Genomic DNA, 20,834 nt, shown 5'->3' with positions numbered 1-20,834 from the left:
ATCGGGCAAGACGACCTACGGAGCCGGAACCATGAAGCCAGGAGGCTCTACGGCAGAGCCTCCAGAAAAGAGGAGTCAAACAGAATGGCCCATTACAAGACGGCACTGTCAAAACCCAGACAACGGATGCAACAGAAGCCTGGCGTCGAGACCTAAGGATGTCAGGATGTGGGGAAGAAGTCCCAGTCCGAGAAAACGGACGGCTAGAGAGCAGAGCTGCCAATGCAGCCCGGAAGAACGCTGCCAAAAGCGGACCGACCGGAACCCGCCGAGACCGATCCACGCTTTAGAGCTCCGAGCGCAAGAAAAGAAGCACCCGACTGGCACAGTGCCGATGAGTAAGGGCATTCGAGACCCTAGGGACGGCGCCCGAAGCGCATGCCGCGCTCCCCGAGCGCAAAGACTGATGATGGCATTGAGACCCGAGGAAGATCGAAGGCACACAAGACAGATTACACAAACTACACACCACCACGGACACAGGCTGGAACTGCCCTGCCCGGCACACGCTGCTCTCGGGCTCAAAAGCAACCCGCTCCCTTCATCTGCCCAAACAGGACTGCTCCTGGACAGCCCTGCCCTCCTACTCTCACTTTAAAACACCTCCCTGCAATTCCCAGCTGTATCCCTTCCTCCCAGCCTCCCCCCAGCCCGGGTCCCTCAACTTAGCTTGCAGAGGGCCCAGGGTCCGAATCCATCCTCCACAAAACCACACGGGCTGACTGGGATGTTCCTCAAGGGGACACATTGCTCTTCAACATCTGCAACGAAAAAAACAAACAAGCAAACAAAAAAAACCCAATCAGAAAAGGCAGTAAGCATCCCGCTGGCCAACGCCAACTACTTCCCCAACTCCCCCCTCCTCACAAGTGCCACCGCGTTCGCTTCCCCGCTCATTCCAGAGTCAGACCCTGCAGCCGTCGTCACTCGTGGTACCTAAGGTACCAAGAGACACCAGGTTAGCGTGGCACTCATGAGAAGTCATCGGCCCCACGCTCCTCCTCACTAATCCACAGCTCACCTCAAACGCTCACCCAATTCAAAGATAGCCCACACAGCGCCTCCAGAACGGAAGGTAAATGCTTAACCGAGCAGCCCCATAATACTTCGCTATTCAACACCGACCCGGCCGACGACCGCCTCACCTTCTCGGACCCCTCACCGGCATGCAGCTTTGCAGGAGACCTTAGAGCAGACTTCACGGTACGTAAAGGGTGCCTATAAGAAACCTGCAGGGGGACTTTTTACAAGGGTGTACAGCAATAGGACAAGGCGGTAACGACTTCAGTCCTAAAGAGGGTACATTTAGCGTAGGCATTAGGAAGACGTTTCTCACTAGGGGTGGCGAGGCACTGGAACGGGTTGCCCAGAGAACCTGCGGATGCTCCCTCCCTGGAAGCATTCAAGGCCAGGTCAGATGGGGCTTTGAGCAACCTGGTCTCGCGGAAGGTGTCCCTACCCATTGCGGGGGGGTTGGAACTAGAGGATCTTTATGGTGCCTTCCAACCCAAACCATTCTACGATTCTATGACATCCAAATCCAACTGCAAAACTCATCTGAGAAGGGCTGGTGAACCCTCCTCCCTTTCCCCAGCAGTCCCAAAACTTTAGAAACCCCTTTTCCTCTCCTCAACTGTCAGGAAAGGAACCCCACTGCTTCCTGACACCTCCTGCCCTCCATTCGCACCCCCAAACCCCCTTCAGTGGCTACTCCTCAGGAGCCGCTCTTCTGAGCCACATCCCAAATTCTGGGGGCACCTCCTAACCTACAATTTCACAGAGACCCTGAGCTCTGCTACATGCCCACAAAATAAAGTCAAGTCCCAAGGCTTGTAATCTACGAGGGGCCTGCCACGAGCTGCAAAGCTTCTAGGGACACCGTGGCATTCTGTGGGCAATGAGGAAAGGCGACGAGGCATCCCAGACCCTGAAAGGCACTGTGCCTCACGGCCCTTCTGCTTTCTTCAGAAATACTAAATCTCCATACACAAATACATACAAGACGCTCACCCTAACCCCTGACAAACAATGTCACCATCGGTCCCGTTAAGAGAGATATCAGCAACTTACACAGCATACAGCAGAACTGGTGAAAAAAAACAAGGCTCCTTTTTCAATAAAGCTGGGAATTCCAGGAAAACACAATGCATGAAGAATTAAAACAAACAAACAAACGAACAATGCATACCATTAAACTATCTTTCTACCCCCAAACACTCAAAACAAAATTACTGACCTGAAAAAAAGAAAGGAAAAAAAAAAAAGCTGCACACAAGCGCGTCGTGGTTTTAGCCCAGCCGGTAACAAAGGACCACGCAGCCGCTCACTCACTCCTCCCTCCGGTGAGATAGGGAGGAGACGGAAGAGAGAAAAGGAAAAAAACCTGGAACCTCGAGGGCTGAGATAAAGGCAGTTTACTGGGACAACACAAAAAAAAGTTACAACAACGGTACTAATGAAAGAGTATACAAGAAGAGTGATGCACAGTGCAACTGCTCACCACCCAGAACCCGACGTTGCGCCACTTCCCCCACCGAAAGTCGAGCACTCCCCCCAGCCCGCTCCCCATTTATATACTGAGCATGATGTCACATGGTATGGAAGAGCTCCTTGGCTAGTTCAGGTCAGCTGCCCCAGCTATGCCCCCCACCGCCCAGGTTCCTGTAAAAATTAACTCTGTTCCAGTTGAACCCAGGACAAAGCGTTACTTTCTACCACACATGCTGCTAAACCTTGACTGGTCCTGAAGCTCTTACCTCAGGCAGACACCTCTTCCCAAAGGGCTGAGCCAGCTCAAAAGCTGCAAAGGACTCAAGCAAGAGCTGAGCACCAACACCAGAGAAACCCAGGAGCACAAGGAGCTCCCTCAGCAGAGGCTGTGGCTCAAATAGCCCCAGCCTCCGCCCACCACCCTTAGCACAATCACCTGGGAAAGGGGAAGGGCAAACCACCAGCAGTTATAAAGTCAGCTGGAGGAGCAGCAGCACTGTTCTCACCTGCCTTAAATTTACAGCAAATGAGACCCTGAACAGAGAAAGTAACCCCCCCAGGAAATGACACTACTTGCTCCTGTACTACAGCTACACCTATTGCATCGGCAATGGGACCAGGTAGGGAATTAAACTTAATTTTTCTGGCGTGTAGATAGAAAATGATAGATGTCTTTCTAAACTAGGTAAGAAACTAGCTCGTTAAATGCAATAACAATGTAGTTATTAAAATCACATCAGTCACCGGCGAGGTCAGCAGACGCAATGGTAAGTTGGCGGCTAAGCGCTAGATTGAGGCGGACCGGGAGGTTCCCGAGGCCCAGGAGCCCCGGGGAAGAGCAGAGGGACAGCGCAGAGCCGGCAGGTCTCGTGAGAGAGGCTGACGCGGCTTGGGCATTGCCAGGGGCAACCGCGGAAGATTTAAAGGGCCCTGAGGAGCGCCAGCAACCGGGAGCGTGGCAAGCAGGGCGTGTCGTGTCAGAAAGGGCATGGCGTGGCAGTTCGTGCGGGCAGGGCGCAGCCCCCGCCCCCCCTTCCCGGCTCGAGAAGGCTACCGAAGCGGTGGGCATCGGCCTCAGAAGGAGACGCCGGTATGGCTGCCGCTCAGCTGAAAGCCATTGCTAGGAAAAATGGAGAAAGAAAAATTAAAATGCAACTGGGTACAAGAAACGTGGGAAAGCAGTAAAAAATAGGGAGCCACAGAGGGAAACTTAGAAAAAAAAAAAATTATAGATGAAGCGGTACAGGGCAGAGTTGGCAGAAGAGTAACAAGTTTTCGGGAGCCAGGCGGGCAGGTGGGCCGGTAGAGGAAGAGACGGAAGGAGGGACAGGCAGGGAGGCGACAGCAGCAGCACTGTTCTCACCTGCCTTAAATTTACAGCAAATGAGACCCTGAACAGAGAAAGTAACCCCTCCAGGAAATGACACTACTTGCTCCTGTACTGCAGCTACACCTATTGCATTAGCAATGTGACCAGGTAGGGAATTACACTTAATTTTTCTGGGGTGTAGATAGAAAACGATGGATGTCTTTCTAAACTAGGTAAGAAACTAGCTCATTAAATGCAATGACAATGTTGTTATCAAAATTGATGTGCTTTAGTTTCCTATAAAAATGCCAAAACGCTCTGGGGTTATGCTTCATTTCTAGCAAGACTGTGCATACCACCTTACTTCTACCAGAACTACCTTCTGGATAGGAATGAATCAAAAAGCAGAATTAGATTCCTTAAGAATTCCATCTCCAAAATATCTCTGGTTGAAAAATAAATTATTTACTGTGAATAACCAATGATTCAGAGTCCCCCTAAGCGTGTCTCCAGCTGACTCCCTTAACAGAGTTACAAGAGTCCCAAAGTGCAAAAGACACCAAAAAACCCATGGAAATACATGAGGGGCACCAGGCAGCAGCCATGCCCCACAAGGACAGGCCAGGGCAGGGCAGGGGGGGCAATGACACCCCCTGCATTCATGCAGGAAAGGGTCAGCAGAAGCCACACCCCCCGCGGTTTAGGGCGGGGGCAGCAGCCACAAATGACACCAAGAAAACATGGAACTTCAGCGATACACGGCGGGCGGGGGGAAGGGGGTGACGCCCCCACCAATCGGCATGGGAAAAAACTCACAGGGAAGGTGGGTTAGATGGATAGTTTGCGGTGGTAAGATACATGCGCAAGAACATGCACAGGCTGGGGGGGGCATGCATGAGGTTTATTGTCGACACGGAAGTCACGGACACTGCACACAATCAATATGATTAAAGCAGATGCCAATTTATTGCCCAAATAGTTTGGTTTATATAAGTATTTTAGTTCCCGCTCATGCGTAAGCCATCTGTTGATTGGTTAACATGTGCTGTCCACACACCTAAACCAATAATTTTATAGGATAAGGCCTTCTTATTACGCGAATGGTTCCCTTCGCCTGTAACTTGTCTTGTGTCCTGCTTTCAGTCACGTAGGCCCAACTTTGTTCAGCATTTTGTGCTTATTTCATCAAACTTTTGTAGCAACAGTTAGCCTTGTTCTACTTTTCATGCTCGCTTCATCAAATTTGTAGCAACAGTTAATCTTTGCCAGGTCCTTGAGGCCTGCTGCCTGCAGAGGCCTCTGGCTCACGGAATTATCAGCTCCATTGTGCCTGGATTGTTCACTGTATGTCCATTGTTTTCTAAATATCCCACAAATCCCTCTTTTTGTTTTTGAACAATCCAGACTTTGGCCATTGCATTCTGAATCACCTTTTCTATACAATTGAGTATACAAGGGATAATTAGTAACAAGACTAATAATACTATCAAAGCAGTTCCCAACATTTTTAACAAATCTTTTACCCATCCCATAATTCCCCATTGGGTAAACAGTCTGTCTAACCATCCCAAACCATCACTAACCTGCAGCTTTTGAACTTGATCTTTCATCTTTTGTATAGCTTTATGGATCGATTCAGAGTGATCGGATAAATTCATACAACGCATTCCATCTAAATCTTCACAACCATGACCATGTACTAACAACAAAAAATCAATAGCAGCTCGATTCTGCAGCATCGCATGTCGTATGCTATCAACATCGTTAAGCAAGCCATCTAGGGCGAGTGAAGTTAAATTACTCTGTTTGGCCAGCCAACAACCCAACTTTCGTAGACTCGTTAAAGCACTTGCAACTCCTGCTCCTGGGGCTAAAAGGCTGGCTGCCACAATTTTGCTAGGCGACCAAAATTCCACTTGATCATTGCATTCTGGTTCAAATGCATGGTAACCAATTTTGCGTTTTTGTCTTTTGTGTTTCCTTCTATGTTGCCAAATTTGAGTGTTGTTGGGAAGTAATACAGTCAAACGACCCAAACTACACGGCCCACCCTGCAAATGAGAGGGTATACCGGGCCAGGCTCGGTCCCCACAGATCAAGAATACCCCTGGGGGTAGTTGTATTGGTTTATCACTAGATCTCGAACAGGTTAAACTAGTATAATTGCACCAATCACTTGTATTGCGATACACAGGCAGTGTTGCATTGACTATTTGTCCTTTTTTAGTGTGATTACAGCTATAGTTAAACACTACACAGAAATCCATTTTTACGGAACCTAAAAGTTCTATTTCTTGTGATTCCACTACTGCCTTAGGTAACCATGGCATAATACCATCCCAGTTGTCAACTTTGCCAGTGCCCATGGTCATGGATGACAGCAGTCCTGTACTTGGCGTTGGCCATGCCTCATTGTCCAAAGGCACTCCTACCAAACATGTAGAAAATGGGTTGCCGGGGCTGGCCAAAGCCAAACACAGGGTTGATTGATTAGTAAGGTTAGCAATCGTGAGCCATATATTTGCCTTGGGTAAAGGAGGAGCTCGAAATGCTCCAGCGCCTTGACAAAACATTAAAACAACAAACCACCACTTTAGCATCTTTAACCTAAAATAGAACAATAACAACAAAACAACAGACTGGGCACGGTGATCATCCGACTTGCTTGATTCTGAAGACAAACAGCTGGCGAAAATGGTGGTACACGATCGATCACCGCCCATTCAAGTCTCTGTTAAAAACAAAAATGATGAAATCATGAATCAGATATCACTTTCCCTGTTTCCATGGTTTTACCCATTGGCTTGTCACCCATTTTGGTCCTTCATCTGTTAAAACACAAACGTAACCACGACCGGTCAGTTTCACTTCTACTGGACCTTTCCATTCCCCAGTTCGTAAATCCCGATATAGCACTTTAATTGCATCAGTTTCTTTTTGAATCCCTGATTGCAATGACATGTGATGAATTACAATAGGAAGAGAGTCTCTTCCTTCTGTCAAACATAAATAGTTCAACACATACAGCGCTTTTGTAAGTCTCTCAGAAGGTGGTAACAGTTGTCCCTCTTTTTGTTTTTGCAAAAGCGATTTAAGAGTCCCATGAGCTCTTTCCACAATGGCTTGTCCAGTTCCATGCAGTTCTGTAACAATATTCCTCTAGTGGTTCTGATACAACAGAGCTTCTTTATCTAATAGTTAATGTTAACACACTTCGATAAGTAAGAAACACATAGATCAATACACTTTTCCAGGGGAAAATATTTTAAAGATTGTACATTAGTATAAATAAAAAGGCAAAACCCCTCAAAGTCTGAAGGAAGATGCAAAAGTGCTTCTTTACAAGAGGGTTTTCATCCACTCTTACTTAAGTCAACCGAAGGGAAGATCTGAATAAAGCCACAGTGCCTTCTCCCACCTTACTCTGACCATTCACCAAGATCCAGTGCTTAGCGCTGTTCCCGAACAGTTTCCACTGAGACTGGATGAACTGTCAGATGCTACCATTATTATAAACTTAAGCTCCCGGTCTCTCCTGCCATTTCCACATCCACTTCTTCCCTTTCTGATAAGGCATGAATCATCGTCAGTCCATTAACAAACTAAACATTGCACAGACTCATAGAAGTACACGGGTGACTATCGTTACATCTGCCTCGATATTAGAGGGATCAGAACTGCAAAAATACCTGCAGTTAGCAAATATTCATGTTGCATTTATGAGCATTTTCATTCCAGTACACACATTATGAAACTGTTATCATGGTAGGAAGGCTAGGTAGGTATTCCAGCAAGGAAGACTGCTTTGCTGCTATATTGATACCTTATATTATAGTGCAATAATCCTGTGCTCTACAGAGTCTCAGACTGGTTCATTGGAGGGGGAGAAAAGTGTATGGCTTTAAACAGCTTGCAGTATTGGATCAAAAAAGGCACAGATGTTGCAGCAAATCCTTGAAACAACATAAACTCACCATGCTCGTCTGAGCTTATCCAAAAAAGTATTCACCGTGGCCAGACCGAGGGTTCTGTGCTGTGCCTGGCTAATTCAACAGCAGGGCACCCTGCTTGGGAGAGCCACTAATCCTCAAACGTAGCATTAAAGAAGATGAGACCAAGGCTACAGAGACTTTTGTGAAACTGAGCATAAGAAAAGAATCATACCTTCCTGAGCCTCAAAAGAATTTCTACAAAATCTTAGATATTTCTGCGATGACTTCAGGAGATAATCTTACAGCAAGTGACTCCTAACAGAATTTTCAGATGCCTTTAGGAATAAGGAAGGACTCTAGTAATCTCTCACCCTCACATGCAGTCTCGAGAAAGCATACGCCTGAGAAACAGAGGAAAACCAGAGTGAGGAGATGGGGAAGTCGAGAATGTTATTCGCAGTAGCTGCTCTCATTTGACCAGATCAAGACTGGCAGAGTGTTAGCAGAGGTACGGAATAGATGTGAAAGCCTCAGACATTTCTGACCAGCGGGTAACACTGTGGGATGTAAATGGTAAGACTGCGTGCATTTTTTTTCGCAGCACAGTAGAAAGTGAAGTTAAAAATATCAAATCCACCAGACCAAAAAGATTTCCATCCTACTCAAGTTATGAGAGAAAAAAATCCTCTCAGGAGATTGAAAGAGAGGTACTCCATAAACACGCACATCTGTGGTTCCCAAGCCCATCGTTCAAAACTTCTGTCATCAGTTTATTTTCTCCCATGGGTCTTCTCCAATTCAGTAGCTGACATTTATTGAAGGTGGGCAGGGCCCCGTGAACTCTACTGTGGCACTGCAGACAACTCTAAACATCATCTTTACTCACAAATTTCCATTGTGTTTTAGTTGCTGCTAAGTAGCACTTATCCTAAGTTAAGGATTTTTCACTTTCCCATGGTCTGCCAGCAAGCAGGTGCACAAGCTGGGAGGGAGCACAGCCAGGACCGCTGACCGAACTAGCCAAAGGGATATTCCATACCATAGCAAGTCACGCTCAGTATATAAAATGGGGGGAGTTGGCTGGGAGGGGTGGATCACTGCTCAGACATCGGTCAGTGGATAGGGAGCAATTGCATTATGCATCACTTGTCTTTTCTTGGGTTTTATTTCTCTCTCTTTTTGTTATCTTCCTTTCATTACAATTATAACATTACTATTATTATTGTTACTATCATATTTGATTTTATTTTAGTTATTAAACTGTTCTTATCTCAACCCATGTGTTTTACTTTTTTTTGTTTTGATTCTCCTTCCCATCCTACTGGGAGAGGGGAGGAATGAGTGAGCAGCTGCATGGTACTTAGTTGCTGGCTGGGGTTAAACCATGACAGCCTGCCGACATGAATGTTGGCTTAAATTTGTGCTGTGCATTTGAACTCTTATACTCTGAAGGTAGTCAGAGCTTTCTAGATGCCATAAAAGCATTAAATTTGGGAGTTGCAGTTGTGCATTCTCAGGTTTTCTCTTAGGTAATCTAGTTTACAGCCATAGGAAATGTTTTCTGCATGATATATATACTCCTGAAATGATTACAACTTTTGTTGTAACTTGGGCAGGACTTGAACTTCAGCTTCCTGCACTCCAGCTCAGTGATAGTCATTTTGTCCTGCGGTGTATTTGCTGTGCCCCTCACTCACTCTGCCCTGTTGTACCTCTTCTGGTCTTTGTATGAATTGTTCTCCTAGGAGTCAAGGGAGACTCTTTCTTTTCCCAGGTATTTTTAAGGATTGTGCAGACAGGGCTGTGATACGTAGTTTTCTTACTTCTGTTATTTTTACTGCCTGTGACTGTTCTTCCCCATTGCAGGACATCGGAAGAGCCATTGGCATAGCGTTCATGAAGCAGTGTGGGTGGCAGGCTGATCTGCAGGACCCTGATCTAGACGTAGTGGTGCTTGTCTGCCAGGTGGCCTGTTGCTGCTTCCAGAATTGCCCCCAATATTTTGATATCTTTTGTTTTGTTCTCTGCTCCCTTTGCAGTCAGAACCATGGCCTCTTCCTGTTTGTCTTTCTGCTGCTGAATTTAACTAGAAATCATCTGGTAGCGCTGAGCAAAGCTTTTCAGTAGCCACTATGTGCATGCATTCCAGAGCACTTAAATAAATACCAGAACAGCCAGCATGAACATGTATGTCAGGGAAAGGATCCATACAGGCGATTTCTCAGGATCCAGCATGCTTACAAACTGCTGGACCCTGACTGTGTTGAAAATGGAGATCACCTGAGCCATTGGGCAGCTAGTTTAGCCTCTGTAAGGGAAGAGAGCGAGCAGCAAGGTCATCTTCTCGAGGAACTCGAAAATGCTGTTTATGGAAAAGCCTCCTCCCAGATCCTGTCCCTGACAAGCAGCTTGCTGTATTGGGTCTGGCTGAGATGGAGTTAGTTCTCCCCATAGCAGCCCTCATAGCACTGTGCTCTGCATCAGTAGCTAGAAAGGTGTTGATAGCACACCAGTGTTTTGGCTACTGCTGAGCAGTGCTGGCACAGCATCAAGGCTGTCTCCCCAACATTTTTGCCCTCCCCTCAATGGCAGGCTGGGGCAGGGCAAGATCTTGGGAGGGGACACAATCAGGACAGCTGACCTAAACTAACCAAACAGATATTCCATACCATATGACGTCAGCTCAGATACAAAAGCTAAGTAAAGGGAGACGGAGGAGAGGGGGCATTTTGTCTTCCGGAGCAACCACTACGCGTACTGAAGCCCTGCTTCCCGAGAAGCGGCTAGACATCGCCTGCTGATGGGAAGTAGACAATAACATCATTTGTTTTTTCTTTGCTTTCGCGCGCGTGACCTTTGCTATCACTGTAATAAACTGTCCTTATCTTGATTCACGAGCCTTTTGTTATATTTTCTACCCCCTCCCCCCCCCCATCCAGCTGAGGAGGCGGAGTGATAGAGCGGCTTTGGTGGGCACCTGGCATCCAACCAGGGTCAACCCACCGCACTTGCTTAAAGCACCCTCCATGGTGCAAGCTGTCTGGAGACCTTGGAAAGCACTCATTGCTCTTGACAAGTTGTTTCTCCATCCCTGTGCTTGGTGTATGGAAGCTGCTCTCAGTACTGATGCTGGCAGGTCTGAGGCCTTCTGTAAAAGCTCTGAGTTCATCTACTGACTCTGGTTTTCCCAGGCTGTGCATCAAATATGGCTTTGTTGAACCTCAAGTGAGGCTCTTGTTCTTGTCCAGGTTTTTGCTCTGAAACCATTCAAGTGCTTGATTCAAAGAAATTAACTCAATAGTTTGATTATTAAGTAGGTATTCTTTATTGGCAGCGCTGGATGCACAGGGGATCGCTCCACCTGTCGTGCACACCGTCGGGTCTAATTGTGCAGGTTAAGTACATGTTCTACATACATATTCACTAGATTTCCGAGAAATGTTATACATATTAATTAGTTTTCCGGGAAACTATTAGCATATGCAAATGTCCTTTACGCAGGCGCATTTTGAAGGTCTCTGGTGGTCTTCAGGAGTCCTCTGGTGGTCTTCCATAGTCTTCCTCACTTGTCCGCTATTTGACCCTCCTCAGGTGATTCTGCGCAGTATGGTCTTTTACTTGTTTTGATACATCGGTGTTTGTTAGTGCTCTTATTATCTAAGTTTTCATTAGTGGTGTAGAATCATATGGTTAGTTTAAGCTAAATTATCTACAAGGACGAGAACAAAGACAGGAGTTCTTATCTTTTCTGGCCCTATCTATTCAAGCAAGGCCTCTATTTGTGCCTTCTCAACAAGATTGTAAGTTCATCAAACATTTAGTTAAGTTTTATGATTGTTCATGGTTCCTTCTTGCTCATCACTCCCAAGTACCAGTCTCAGACAGGCTTAATCCTTGGCAAACACCAGTCTTTGGTATGTAAAGTTACAGAGAGACAATCATCAAGCAATTAGCAGTTCCTTCTCTATATCGTGCTGAGGACTGGGATATTGCAAAAGCATCATGTTTCTGTTTGGGCTTCCTGGGGAGGGATTGCAGGCATGCAAGAGCTGTTGAGGAGCTCAGTCTTCCTTTGGGATGCTCTCTGTGGGACAGGAGGACAATTTCTTTGAGCTACCCATATTTCTGGAAAAGTTACCCACGTCTGCCTTCCAGCTGAAATGCTGCTTAGTGGCACTTGGGTTTTGTTGGTTTGTTGGTTGGGTTTTTTTAAAACAGCCTATGTGCATGAATAGCTGAGTGCTAGTAGCTAATAGACAGTGAATAATCTTCTCGTGGTCAGTATAATTGGTCTTATAATTAAAAATGCCCATTGAACATTACAAAAATTGGTTCCCTTGAAGATTCAAGTGCTTGCTGATAGATTCCTGGCTGATAAAATCCCTTCCTAGCTTGCTTAAATATTAAATCCTCTTTAAAATGGCATTCAGATTACTTAGTGTGATTTCTTCCAATTAATCAGAATTGTCTAAAGTGTGCAATTTTTTTCTTAAAAACTAGGATCAGAAGTTCATAGAAACATCTTCTGTGTCTCGTTTAAATGAGTTAAAGCTACTGTCATGTCAGGTTGAGAGTTTCTAATATTATTTTTTCCTCTTTCAGATCTTTGTACATCCTAATGACATCGACTCTGTGGTAGGGATTCCTCTTTTCAGGTAGGCATTCTCCTCACCGGATTTGTCTTGGCAGTATCAGAACAGGCATAATTTCTATATAGTCTTGCTGTCTTCTGTGAGTATTTATCTTAGGGTTTAATATTCACTGGACTGTCACATTAGTTTTGTGGTCTGTCTGGAGCTTATCTGAGCACGTAGGCCAGACTTAGCAGTGAGTTATGGATAAAAGCAGACTGTGGTTTCTATCCGTCTGCAGATCTGTCCAGTTCATTTGTTCTTTCATATTACATGGGCTTTTCTGGGTAGTTGTACTGTTATCTTACATTGATTTTTTGCTGTCTCCAGGCTTCCATTGGCAAACAGACAGTATATCAAAACAGCAGGACTGCCGTCAACAATTGCTTGGGCCATGGCATTTCTGGCTGAAGTCAGTGTAAGTGAATGTTCATGGTAAACATATAGACTCCCGAATGAAGGGGGTTGTTGCTGTTCATCAGAGCTGGAGCTGGAAGCTTTGTAGAAGTGTGGTGATTTTAATGCCCCATCCTCTAACGCATGTGGACAGGTTTTGCCTTATCTGTGATCAGAGTGTGCTGTCACCTGCCATTCAACCTGATATCTACTGTAATCCCAGGTCCTTCTCAGCAGAGATGTTATTCCTTGCATGAACATATATGTCTAAATGGCAAGATTTTTTCACTGTTCAGGCTTCAAACCTTGTTTGGAGTCAGTCTCCCAAGGGAAAACAGAAGCAAGTGTGATGTTTTCCACAGAGTAATTTGGTACCAATATCCGTCTCCAGTCCAGTCGTAATTTGTTTCCCTAAATGTCACCTCAAGGCTGAATGCATTGATGCATTGCCTTTAGTGAAACTATTAATGCTTTTTACTATACCCTCTTACAGGGTAAGTTACTTTGGCCTGGTAAACCAGTGATTATTGTTACCTACACTGGATTCAGTGGGCGTATGTAGGTGATCAGTACATCCCCGAGTAAGCTTTGTCCTGGGAGAGGAGTCTGTCTTGCTTGGGATGCAATAACCCCTTTATTTTTGTAGTCTGGTGCCTTTGTGCTGGATCTCATGTGTGGGCTAGGAACGATACTGCTGGAAGCTGCCAAAGAGCGGCCCGTAAGTATCACAGTTGCAATGGGCAGGACCTTTGCAAGACGGTTTGTAGTTGCATCAAGAAAAATCTGTACAACAGTTATACCAAAGTCCATTACTGGAAAGCTGGAACCAAACTGGTCATTCTAGACAGTTGTTAAAAGTGTTTTAGTACAAATATTCCTCCACAGGAATGTAAAACAAAGTCCTACATACTTATGCGGGGGGGGCGGGGGGGGGGGGAGGTGTGCTGGGAGGCCTGGATTTATACTGCGGGGTTTGTGTGAGGCAACTATGGACTTCTAAAACTGCCTGGACTTATCCTGGGAACAGAGGTGTTAATGGGACAGTACAGTCAGTTGACAGTATTAGAGGCAGCATGGCTGTCTGTAGCTAGCTGTGGTCTTGCTGTTAGGACATAGCCTATATTTCTGTAAGGTACAAGCGTCTTGAGCATACTAGAACATGAAAGGAGTGAAAATAGCACATTCTTTCCCTGTTCCTCTGTCTTCTGGGTCTGTGTATTGCTCTGTGTAATGGCAGTAGATCTCCCAGCAAGGGGTTTGTCTCGGAAGAGCTGTGCAGCAAGGCAGTTCTGAGAAGGGTTTATAAAATAAATACACCTGTTTGTCAACAAAATGACTTTTCTCTTTTTCTCTGAACAGGAAGCCTGTTGCTGGGGTGCTGATATAAGTGATTCACAGTTAGATGTGAATACTAGGACTGCAGACTTGATGGATAAGATTGAGTTACTTAAAGATTCTGTGAAAGATATGTCTGTAGGGTTTCCAAGCGAGACATACTTGAAGTGGTTTCTGTCATTCTGGGATTGTACAGGTAGTGTAGGTTCTCTTGAGGTGATGTGTAGTAGAGCCAACTCTCAACAAATAGCTCACTAGTGACTCTGTAGTGCCAGTGTATGTATAACTACTTGTTCTCCCCTCCCCGCCCCCGGGAACTTTGGCAAGAATAAACTCAGCAGAAGACAATGAAAATAATAATAATTGTCAGACGTGGGCAGTAGTTGTCTGTCTTAATGGTAAACTTGTGAATACCACAAAGAGTACATGCTATGTGACAGTTCTTTGTGTTTAACGGGAACACAGCAAGGACAAATCCAGATAAGATGTTGCTTGTAACTTAAATGTACTGAATGAGTAATAGTGGTGACTCATTAAGCTCAGTTTTGAATTGTCAATGTTTTGCAGTAGGAATATTTTAAATGAAGATGCCTTTCTCCTGGAAGAGGGAATCTGTTTGCTCTCAGTTCATGAGCTAATCTGGGGAGAAGGTAATAACTTTACGTCCTTATTCTGGACCTCAAAGCCTCAGTCTAAATTAGTCCTATATGAAATTCATGATAGACAAAAGCTGGGTGGTTTTGCCCTGCGTGGATGGTGAAGTATGCGTATTTTTTTTTTTACCTTGCAATATTTATTTCTTACCAGAATGGTAAGAAATATTATTTCTTATTGGCATGAATATGTATAGCTTTATTTCTGACTTAAAAGCTGTGATTGGCCTTGGCTTCTAGGATAATGGAAGGTAGTTTGATGTCAAGCTTTTCTAATACTGAATGAGTAATTAGTGTCTTTGTTGATGGTCAGAAGGTGTTATTTCTGCATATTTTGAGAAGGACTGTAGGTAACTTGTCCTTCCATTTGTAGATAAAATTGTCGTGCTGCAAGTGTTGATCCAAGGATGGTCCAAGAACCATCTCCAGCTAGTTATGGGAAGGCTGGTGTAGAATCACAGTGCAGGGTTTAGGTGGGAAGGGACCGCTGGAGGTCTTTGGTCCTGTAGTCTGCTCGGAGCAGGGCGAAACCCAAAGCTGGGTCAGGTTGCTCAGGGCCTTGTCCAGTCAAGTTTTGAGCAGCCTGAGAGATGGAGAACCCATAGTCGTCCTTTCACATGCTGGCTATGCTCTGGGCAGCACAGCCTGGTATGTGGCCGGCCTTCGTCGCCACAGGGGTGCAGTGCTGCATCATGGTCAAGAGAACTGACTATTCCCAGGATGCAGAAGCTCTGGGGAGATACTGCAAAGACACGAGCTCCGACAGAATCCAAGTGATTCTGCCTGTAACTGGATTCTTGTGGGGGAGAAAAGGGACACGGAGAGAAATTTAACATGTGGTTCCTTGCCATTCATATGTGCGTATCTGAACATCTGCGCTAAGTAAAGTGCTTGCAAGTTTAGCTCTTTTGCATTTTGCTTGTAAAGATGTACTGTGTGTTGAGAAGCAGCAACTAGTTTGGAACCATGCACTCCCCTGTTAGGATAGTCTTACTCTCATACGACCAGTAACGAACATATCACCAGTAACGGGGAATCTACAAGCTAAACCACATTCTCATGCATTTGTCCCTTCCCAGTCTGCATTGGGTTGGTGGCTTCATAGTGCTATTTGTGAGGATAAGTACAGAGGGAGCTATGAATCTGGGTGCATAATCCATAAAAGAGCTGGCAGGCAGTTTTGTAAGGTGAATGGGGGCATAGCTGCTTTTCATTTTTCACATAGTCAGACGTGAAGACCTGCCTTTATTCTGCCACATTGCCATTGCCTTCAGAAAGCTTTGACACTGTGATTTCAGATATTCTGTTTGGGAAGACGTTCTAGACCACAAAAGACATACAGCTCTTACTGGATGTTCTCCAGGAAATGGAGAGGTATGTGTGGCCTCTGACATGCTTGGAGTTTGGTGTAAATGTCATTATGGTTTGCGATCCTAAGTGTTCAGCCAGCTTCAGGTTTGCTTTATTCCAAACACTCTCCAGCTGTGTAATCTGATCCTGTGCAGGCTGTGAAAGTCTGAGTCCTTTACTTGTCCCTTAAAAAGGCTGTTGTGACTTGTCTTGCAAGCTCCGGAAGTGCTGATGGCGGCACAAGCTGACAAGGAATGAGACTGTTGTGTGAGGCACACTCACAAATATTCTTTATGAGGCACAATGGTGACAGAAAGGAGAAAGGGGAGAGGATGACCTAGACAAACTTAAAGTATGGCCAGGCAAATAAAGCAATAATCCATTCTCAGTTCAGGTCTGCTTGTATAAAAATCATAGGCTTTCCTTTTGGGTTCCCAACCAAGCTTTTACCAGCCTGCGTTGGCAAGTAGAATCTCAGACCAGAAAATGATGGTATGCATTTTCATTTCTTTTAGTATATACTGGCATATCCAGCTAGCCACGTGGTCTGCTTTTACGTGCTTCCTTTTTATCTCTCACCCTGTCATTTTGTGGCAGAGTTGAGTCAAGCTAAAAGTGGGCTGCTTCTAACAGGCAGTTCAAACCATCTGCGCCTTTATTTCATTTCCTGGCTGAAAACAAGCACTTTCTGTAGGATTGGTCTTCAGTGGGTGTTGATCTTGCTCACCCAATGCAGGAATGTGGTGGGAAGATGCGGAAGAAGGTGAGATAGCTTCACAGAATGGCAGGGCAATCTTAGGTCAGCTTACGCTGACCATCTCTCCCTTTGGTCGTGCTTCTCTTCTGGTCTTACTTGCTCTGTTGGGCCATCCTAAGCAAAATATTTCCTTGGGAAGGTGGAGGAGAGGAAGGGACCATTACCATGAGAGCTCCACCAGTAAGACTGTTCAATCCACCTGCTGTGAACAGAGCCAGGATAGCCTTTTTTTTCCCCTGTTTCAAAGCCAAGTGTAATGTTTCCTCATGTACTAAGAAAAATGGATTGCAAACAATGGTTAATTTTCCTCTGTTTCCTGAGTTTGAAAGGCATTAAGGATCAGTGGAACATGGAAAGGACAGACCTTTTAAAGTTTCTGAAGGGAAAGGCCAGCTTCAGAATTCCCTCACCATCCTGAGAAGCTCTTGCTGCCCTGGGAAACTGTTCCTTTGCAGACTGGTGGGAGGCTCATGCAACCCAAAAATGGGGTTTGAAGGTGATACTGCCCTTAATCCTTGGAATAATACCAAGAGCGAAAAAAATGGGTCCATATTCCTTGCTAACCCAATGGAAAGAGCTCCTGAGGTCAGAAACGTTTGGGAGTCAGGCCCAGTTCTCCAATTTAGGAAGAGTTATGATGATAGGGAATTTAAATTCCATTTGGAGATGTGGCTTACTGAGTTGAGCTACGACCCTTAACATGCTTAGGTGTTTTATCAAATGCAACTGGCACCTGAAGTGTCAGCAGTGTTGAGTTCTGCACAGATGAAAGAATGCTAGGCAGGATGAACACCTAACCTTTATTTTTCCTGCAATTGCCAGAGTATTTTGTGTGGGAGGGAGTATTGTATTGCTACTGAACCAAGATCTCCGTAAGCACATGGATGGCATTACCAAGTGTGGTGAAAATGACTCTCCTAATGCCTTTTCTGGTGGCACAAGTGAAACTGCCATTGCAAAAGCCCTGAATATTGATGGGAATTCTTCCCCCTTAGCGAATGGTGTTGAAGAATCCTTTCTCAGCAGCAGACAGACATGTTTTGGGTCTCTGGTGCCAGATGGCATCTATGGAGTTAGTTCTGGAGAGAGGGATGCTTTCGTATACAAATACAGGAAGATTTCTACTGCTGGGACTTAGTAGCTTTCTTACACTGTGCCTAAGTGAACTTGAATCCTGATACACTTGAAAAGCAGCATGGCAGTGATCTGGTGGAACCCTACTGATTTGAATGAACACTATGCCATTTGTTAGCTCACCTCACTTTCTTTGGACATCCTAAGGCATTGCTTTTCTCTCTTTGGTTTTTAGGAGAGGTGGAATGCTTACTGGCATTTCAAATGTTTTTACTGTAAAATATTGTAATGAGACAAGAGTCCTCAAATCCTTGTTTAGGCAAAGTCTTTCAGTATTGGAAGGAGTTTCTTTGGGAGAGAAAGACTTCATTTGCAGAACTGCAAAAACAAATGTGGTAATATTAAATGTAAATGGATTTTCACCTTCAGTTTAGAAGGCACATCTTGTCTGAAGAAGTCTCCAGCTCTTTTTGAAGGCTGGATGTATGCCTTGCAATATTACTTTAAAGCTAGTTTCTGGTGAGTTTGAAGTGTCACTATTCAGATCACGTGGAGCGGAAAATAAACTATTTTCTGTTTTAATTCTTTGCAGCATTTGCATGTGTCTAATGGGTATCCTTTAGCTTTTTAGGGTGAAGAGACTTATTTCTATCAACAATGATGCTTTTCCTCACTTGGTAATGTTACTCCAAGGGCACAGTGTAGAAGATGGAAAAACTTGCCAAGTGGATGAACAATGAAAAGTGACTTCTACCTGCAGAGAAGCACATGGGAAAATTCTCGTGAAAAGAGAGAGGTCTTAGCAGTTCTTTTAGTCTGTGCAAAAGGTATTGGGGGGGGGGGGGAATAGTCTAATTCAAGGCTTTCCTATGGCTGCTGAGCTGACAGAGAAGTATTTTTATAGAGAATTACTGCAGATTGCTTTCAGTTGCAATTTTGGACAAGCATTTGCAACTTGGCAAGCTGGGATGGACTCGTGCATTGTGTTCCTCTGCTATGATTAGTACGGAGATATGATTAATAGTGTGTTTGGGGTTTGGGTTGCGAGGTTGTTTTTTTTTTTGCTTTCTTTTGTTTTTTCTTGATTCTGACAGGGTGCTTTGTCTGGGTGAGGGAAGAGACTTTAATGTTAAGACTAATTGTATTTCAAGAAACTAAAACTTGCTGTTGTTCAGAACTGCTTGTGGACCCCCCCCAACTTTATACAACGCTGAGGTGTCTTTTCAATACAGTTGTCACACCTGTGGGAAGGGGCCTCTTGCGACCTCCAGCCTCCCCACTGGAGCAGGCCTATTGCCAACGCTAGATCACGTCAGCCGGGGCTTTCATACACAAACACAGGGAGATCTCTACTGCTGAGAATCAGTAGCTTTCTTGCACTGTGCAAGAAACCCCCAAGGATGGAGATCCCTGCCTCTCTGGGTATGTGTCTTGGGAGACACCACCCTCCTGGGGGAGAAGCTTTCCTTATGTGTAAGCCTCCCAAGCTGCATCTGTGGCTGTTGTCTCTTGCTGCATCGTCTGACACTGCAGGAGTTTGGCTCTCTTCATGCCTCTAACTGCCTTTTAAGCAGTCACAGACTCCTGGTAGATGCCCCCCTCCCTCCTTTTCACCTGACAAGCCCAGCTCCCTCCCCTCACAGGCGCTGTGCTCCAGGCCCCTAACCCTTTTTGCAGCCTCTGCTGGCCCCTCTCCTGTTTCCCCACATCCCTCCTGAACTGGAGGGCCTAACGCCAGCCCTGAACAGAGGGAGTACAAATTGTTCTTCTGGCTCTGCTAGCCATGTGGCTCCTAGTGCAGCCCGTTTGTCTTATCTGTGATGGGACCATGCTTCTGGCTAATGGTCAGCCCATTGTCTGCTGTAACCCCAAGCCCTCCTCAGCAGGGCTGCTGCCCAGCTTGAATCTCCCGGCCTGTCTGAATGCACGGGGCTGTGTCACCCCACACAGACAGCTCTGCTCATCTCCTCCTTGAACACCACAAGGTGCTACTTCTCAAGTTGACTGAGGCTCCTCTGGGCAGAAGTTCTGCCATTCACTTAGGGTAGCCACCCCCTCAGTTTAGTGTCACCCATGGCTATTTGTGCTCTTCACCTGAGGTAGAACCAAGTTAAATCTTCTTGGTGATATATTAGATGTATAAACCATCTGAAGAGAGTATTTCTGCCTTGGTCTGTGTATGACAAGACAACCACGTAAACAGGTATGAGCTGACTCCAACAGGACCTAACTGTTTGCTGAGAGACACTGCTCTGTGCTCCGTGGTGAAGCCAAGCAGAGAAATGCAGGGAAGGTTGGCCCCAAAGCTGTGCTTAGTGCTGACGCTGGTTTCTCCTGCCATTGCTTCCTGGCATCTTGATTGCTCCCAGATCAATTAATTGATCTGTTGGGGTTTGGTCTACTTTGTATGATTGTGTTTCTCAGCCTACTTTGGCACTGACTTCTTCTGCTGTCATTTAATTGATGGTTATTGCGCTAAGGCAATACTTCTCTGTTTCACCACCCTTACCTCTCACCCTCCTTTCCTTCCTCTCCCATCACTTTGCCCTTCAACCAACCTTTCTCTCACATCTCCCTTCTTCTCTTCCCAGCTCACAATACTCTGTATCTGACCCTTTCCCCCCACCATTCCCTTTTGTGTTCATCTTGTACCATCCACCCTTACTGCAGAATTGGCTTCTGTGATCGCTCTGCTCCCTCAGCAGGGTCTGCTCCATTCCTGACAGAGCCTGTGCCCTCTGCAAGGCAGCCTGGGGGACCTTCCAGGGGCCTGTCCAACTCTTTCCCTGTGCCCAGCAGGTGTGAAACACTGCTCTGGCAACGATGGATGTATGGATGCCATGCATCAAGGGCAGCAGTGGCTTTTAGGTGACGGCAGAGGATTGTAGCTTTGGTTGAGTTGTGACA

At 45.6% G+C, this 20,834-nt stretch overlaps 1 protein-coding gene across 1 annotated transcript; it reads left to right on the top strand.

Moving 5' to 3' along the window:
• Positions 1–378: 378 nt before the first annotated feature.
• THUMPD2 (THUMP domain containing 2) lies at positions 379–19,883 on the top strand. Its single transcript, XM_069804558.1, is given in 9 exon segments — positions 379–483; positions 9,598–9,675; positions 12,334–12,386; positions 12,693–12,780; positions 13,405–13,476; positions 14,118–14,223; positions 16,003–16,120; positions 17,562–19,142; positions 19,297–19,883. Coding segments are annotated over 8 exon segments (1,050 nt in total). The 3' UTR covers positions 17,992–19,142; positions 19,297–19,883.
• The last annotated feature ends 951 nt before the right edge of the window (positions 19,884–20,834 follow it).

The sequence above is a fragment of the Haliaeetus albicilla genome, chromosome 17 (assembly GCF_947461875.1).
Source record: "Haliaeetus albicilla chromosome 17, bHalAlb1.1, whole genome shotgun sequence".
NCBI classification, from domain to species: Eukaryota; Metazoa; Chordata; class Aves; order Accipitriformes; family Accipitridae; genus Haliaeetus; species Haliaeetus albicilla.
Note: the sequence above shows the minus strand (reverse complement) of the source record. Positions and strands in the feature narration are given on the sequence as shown.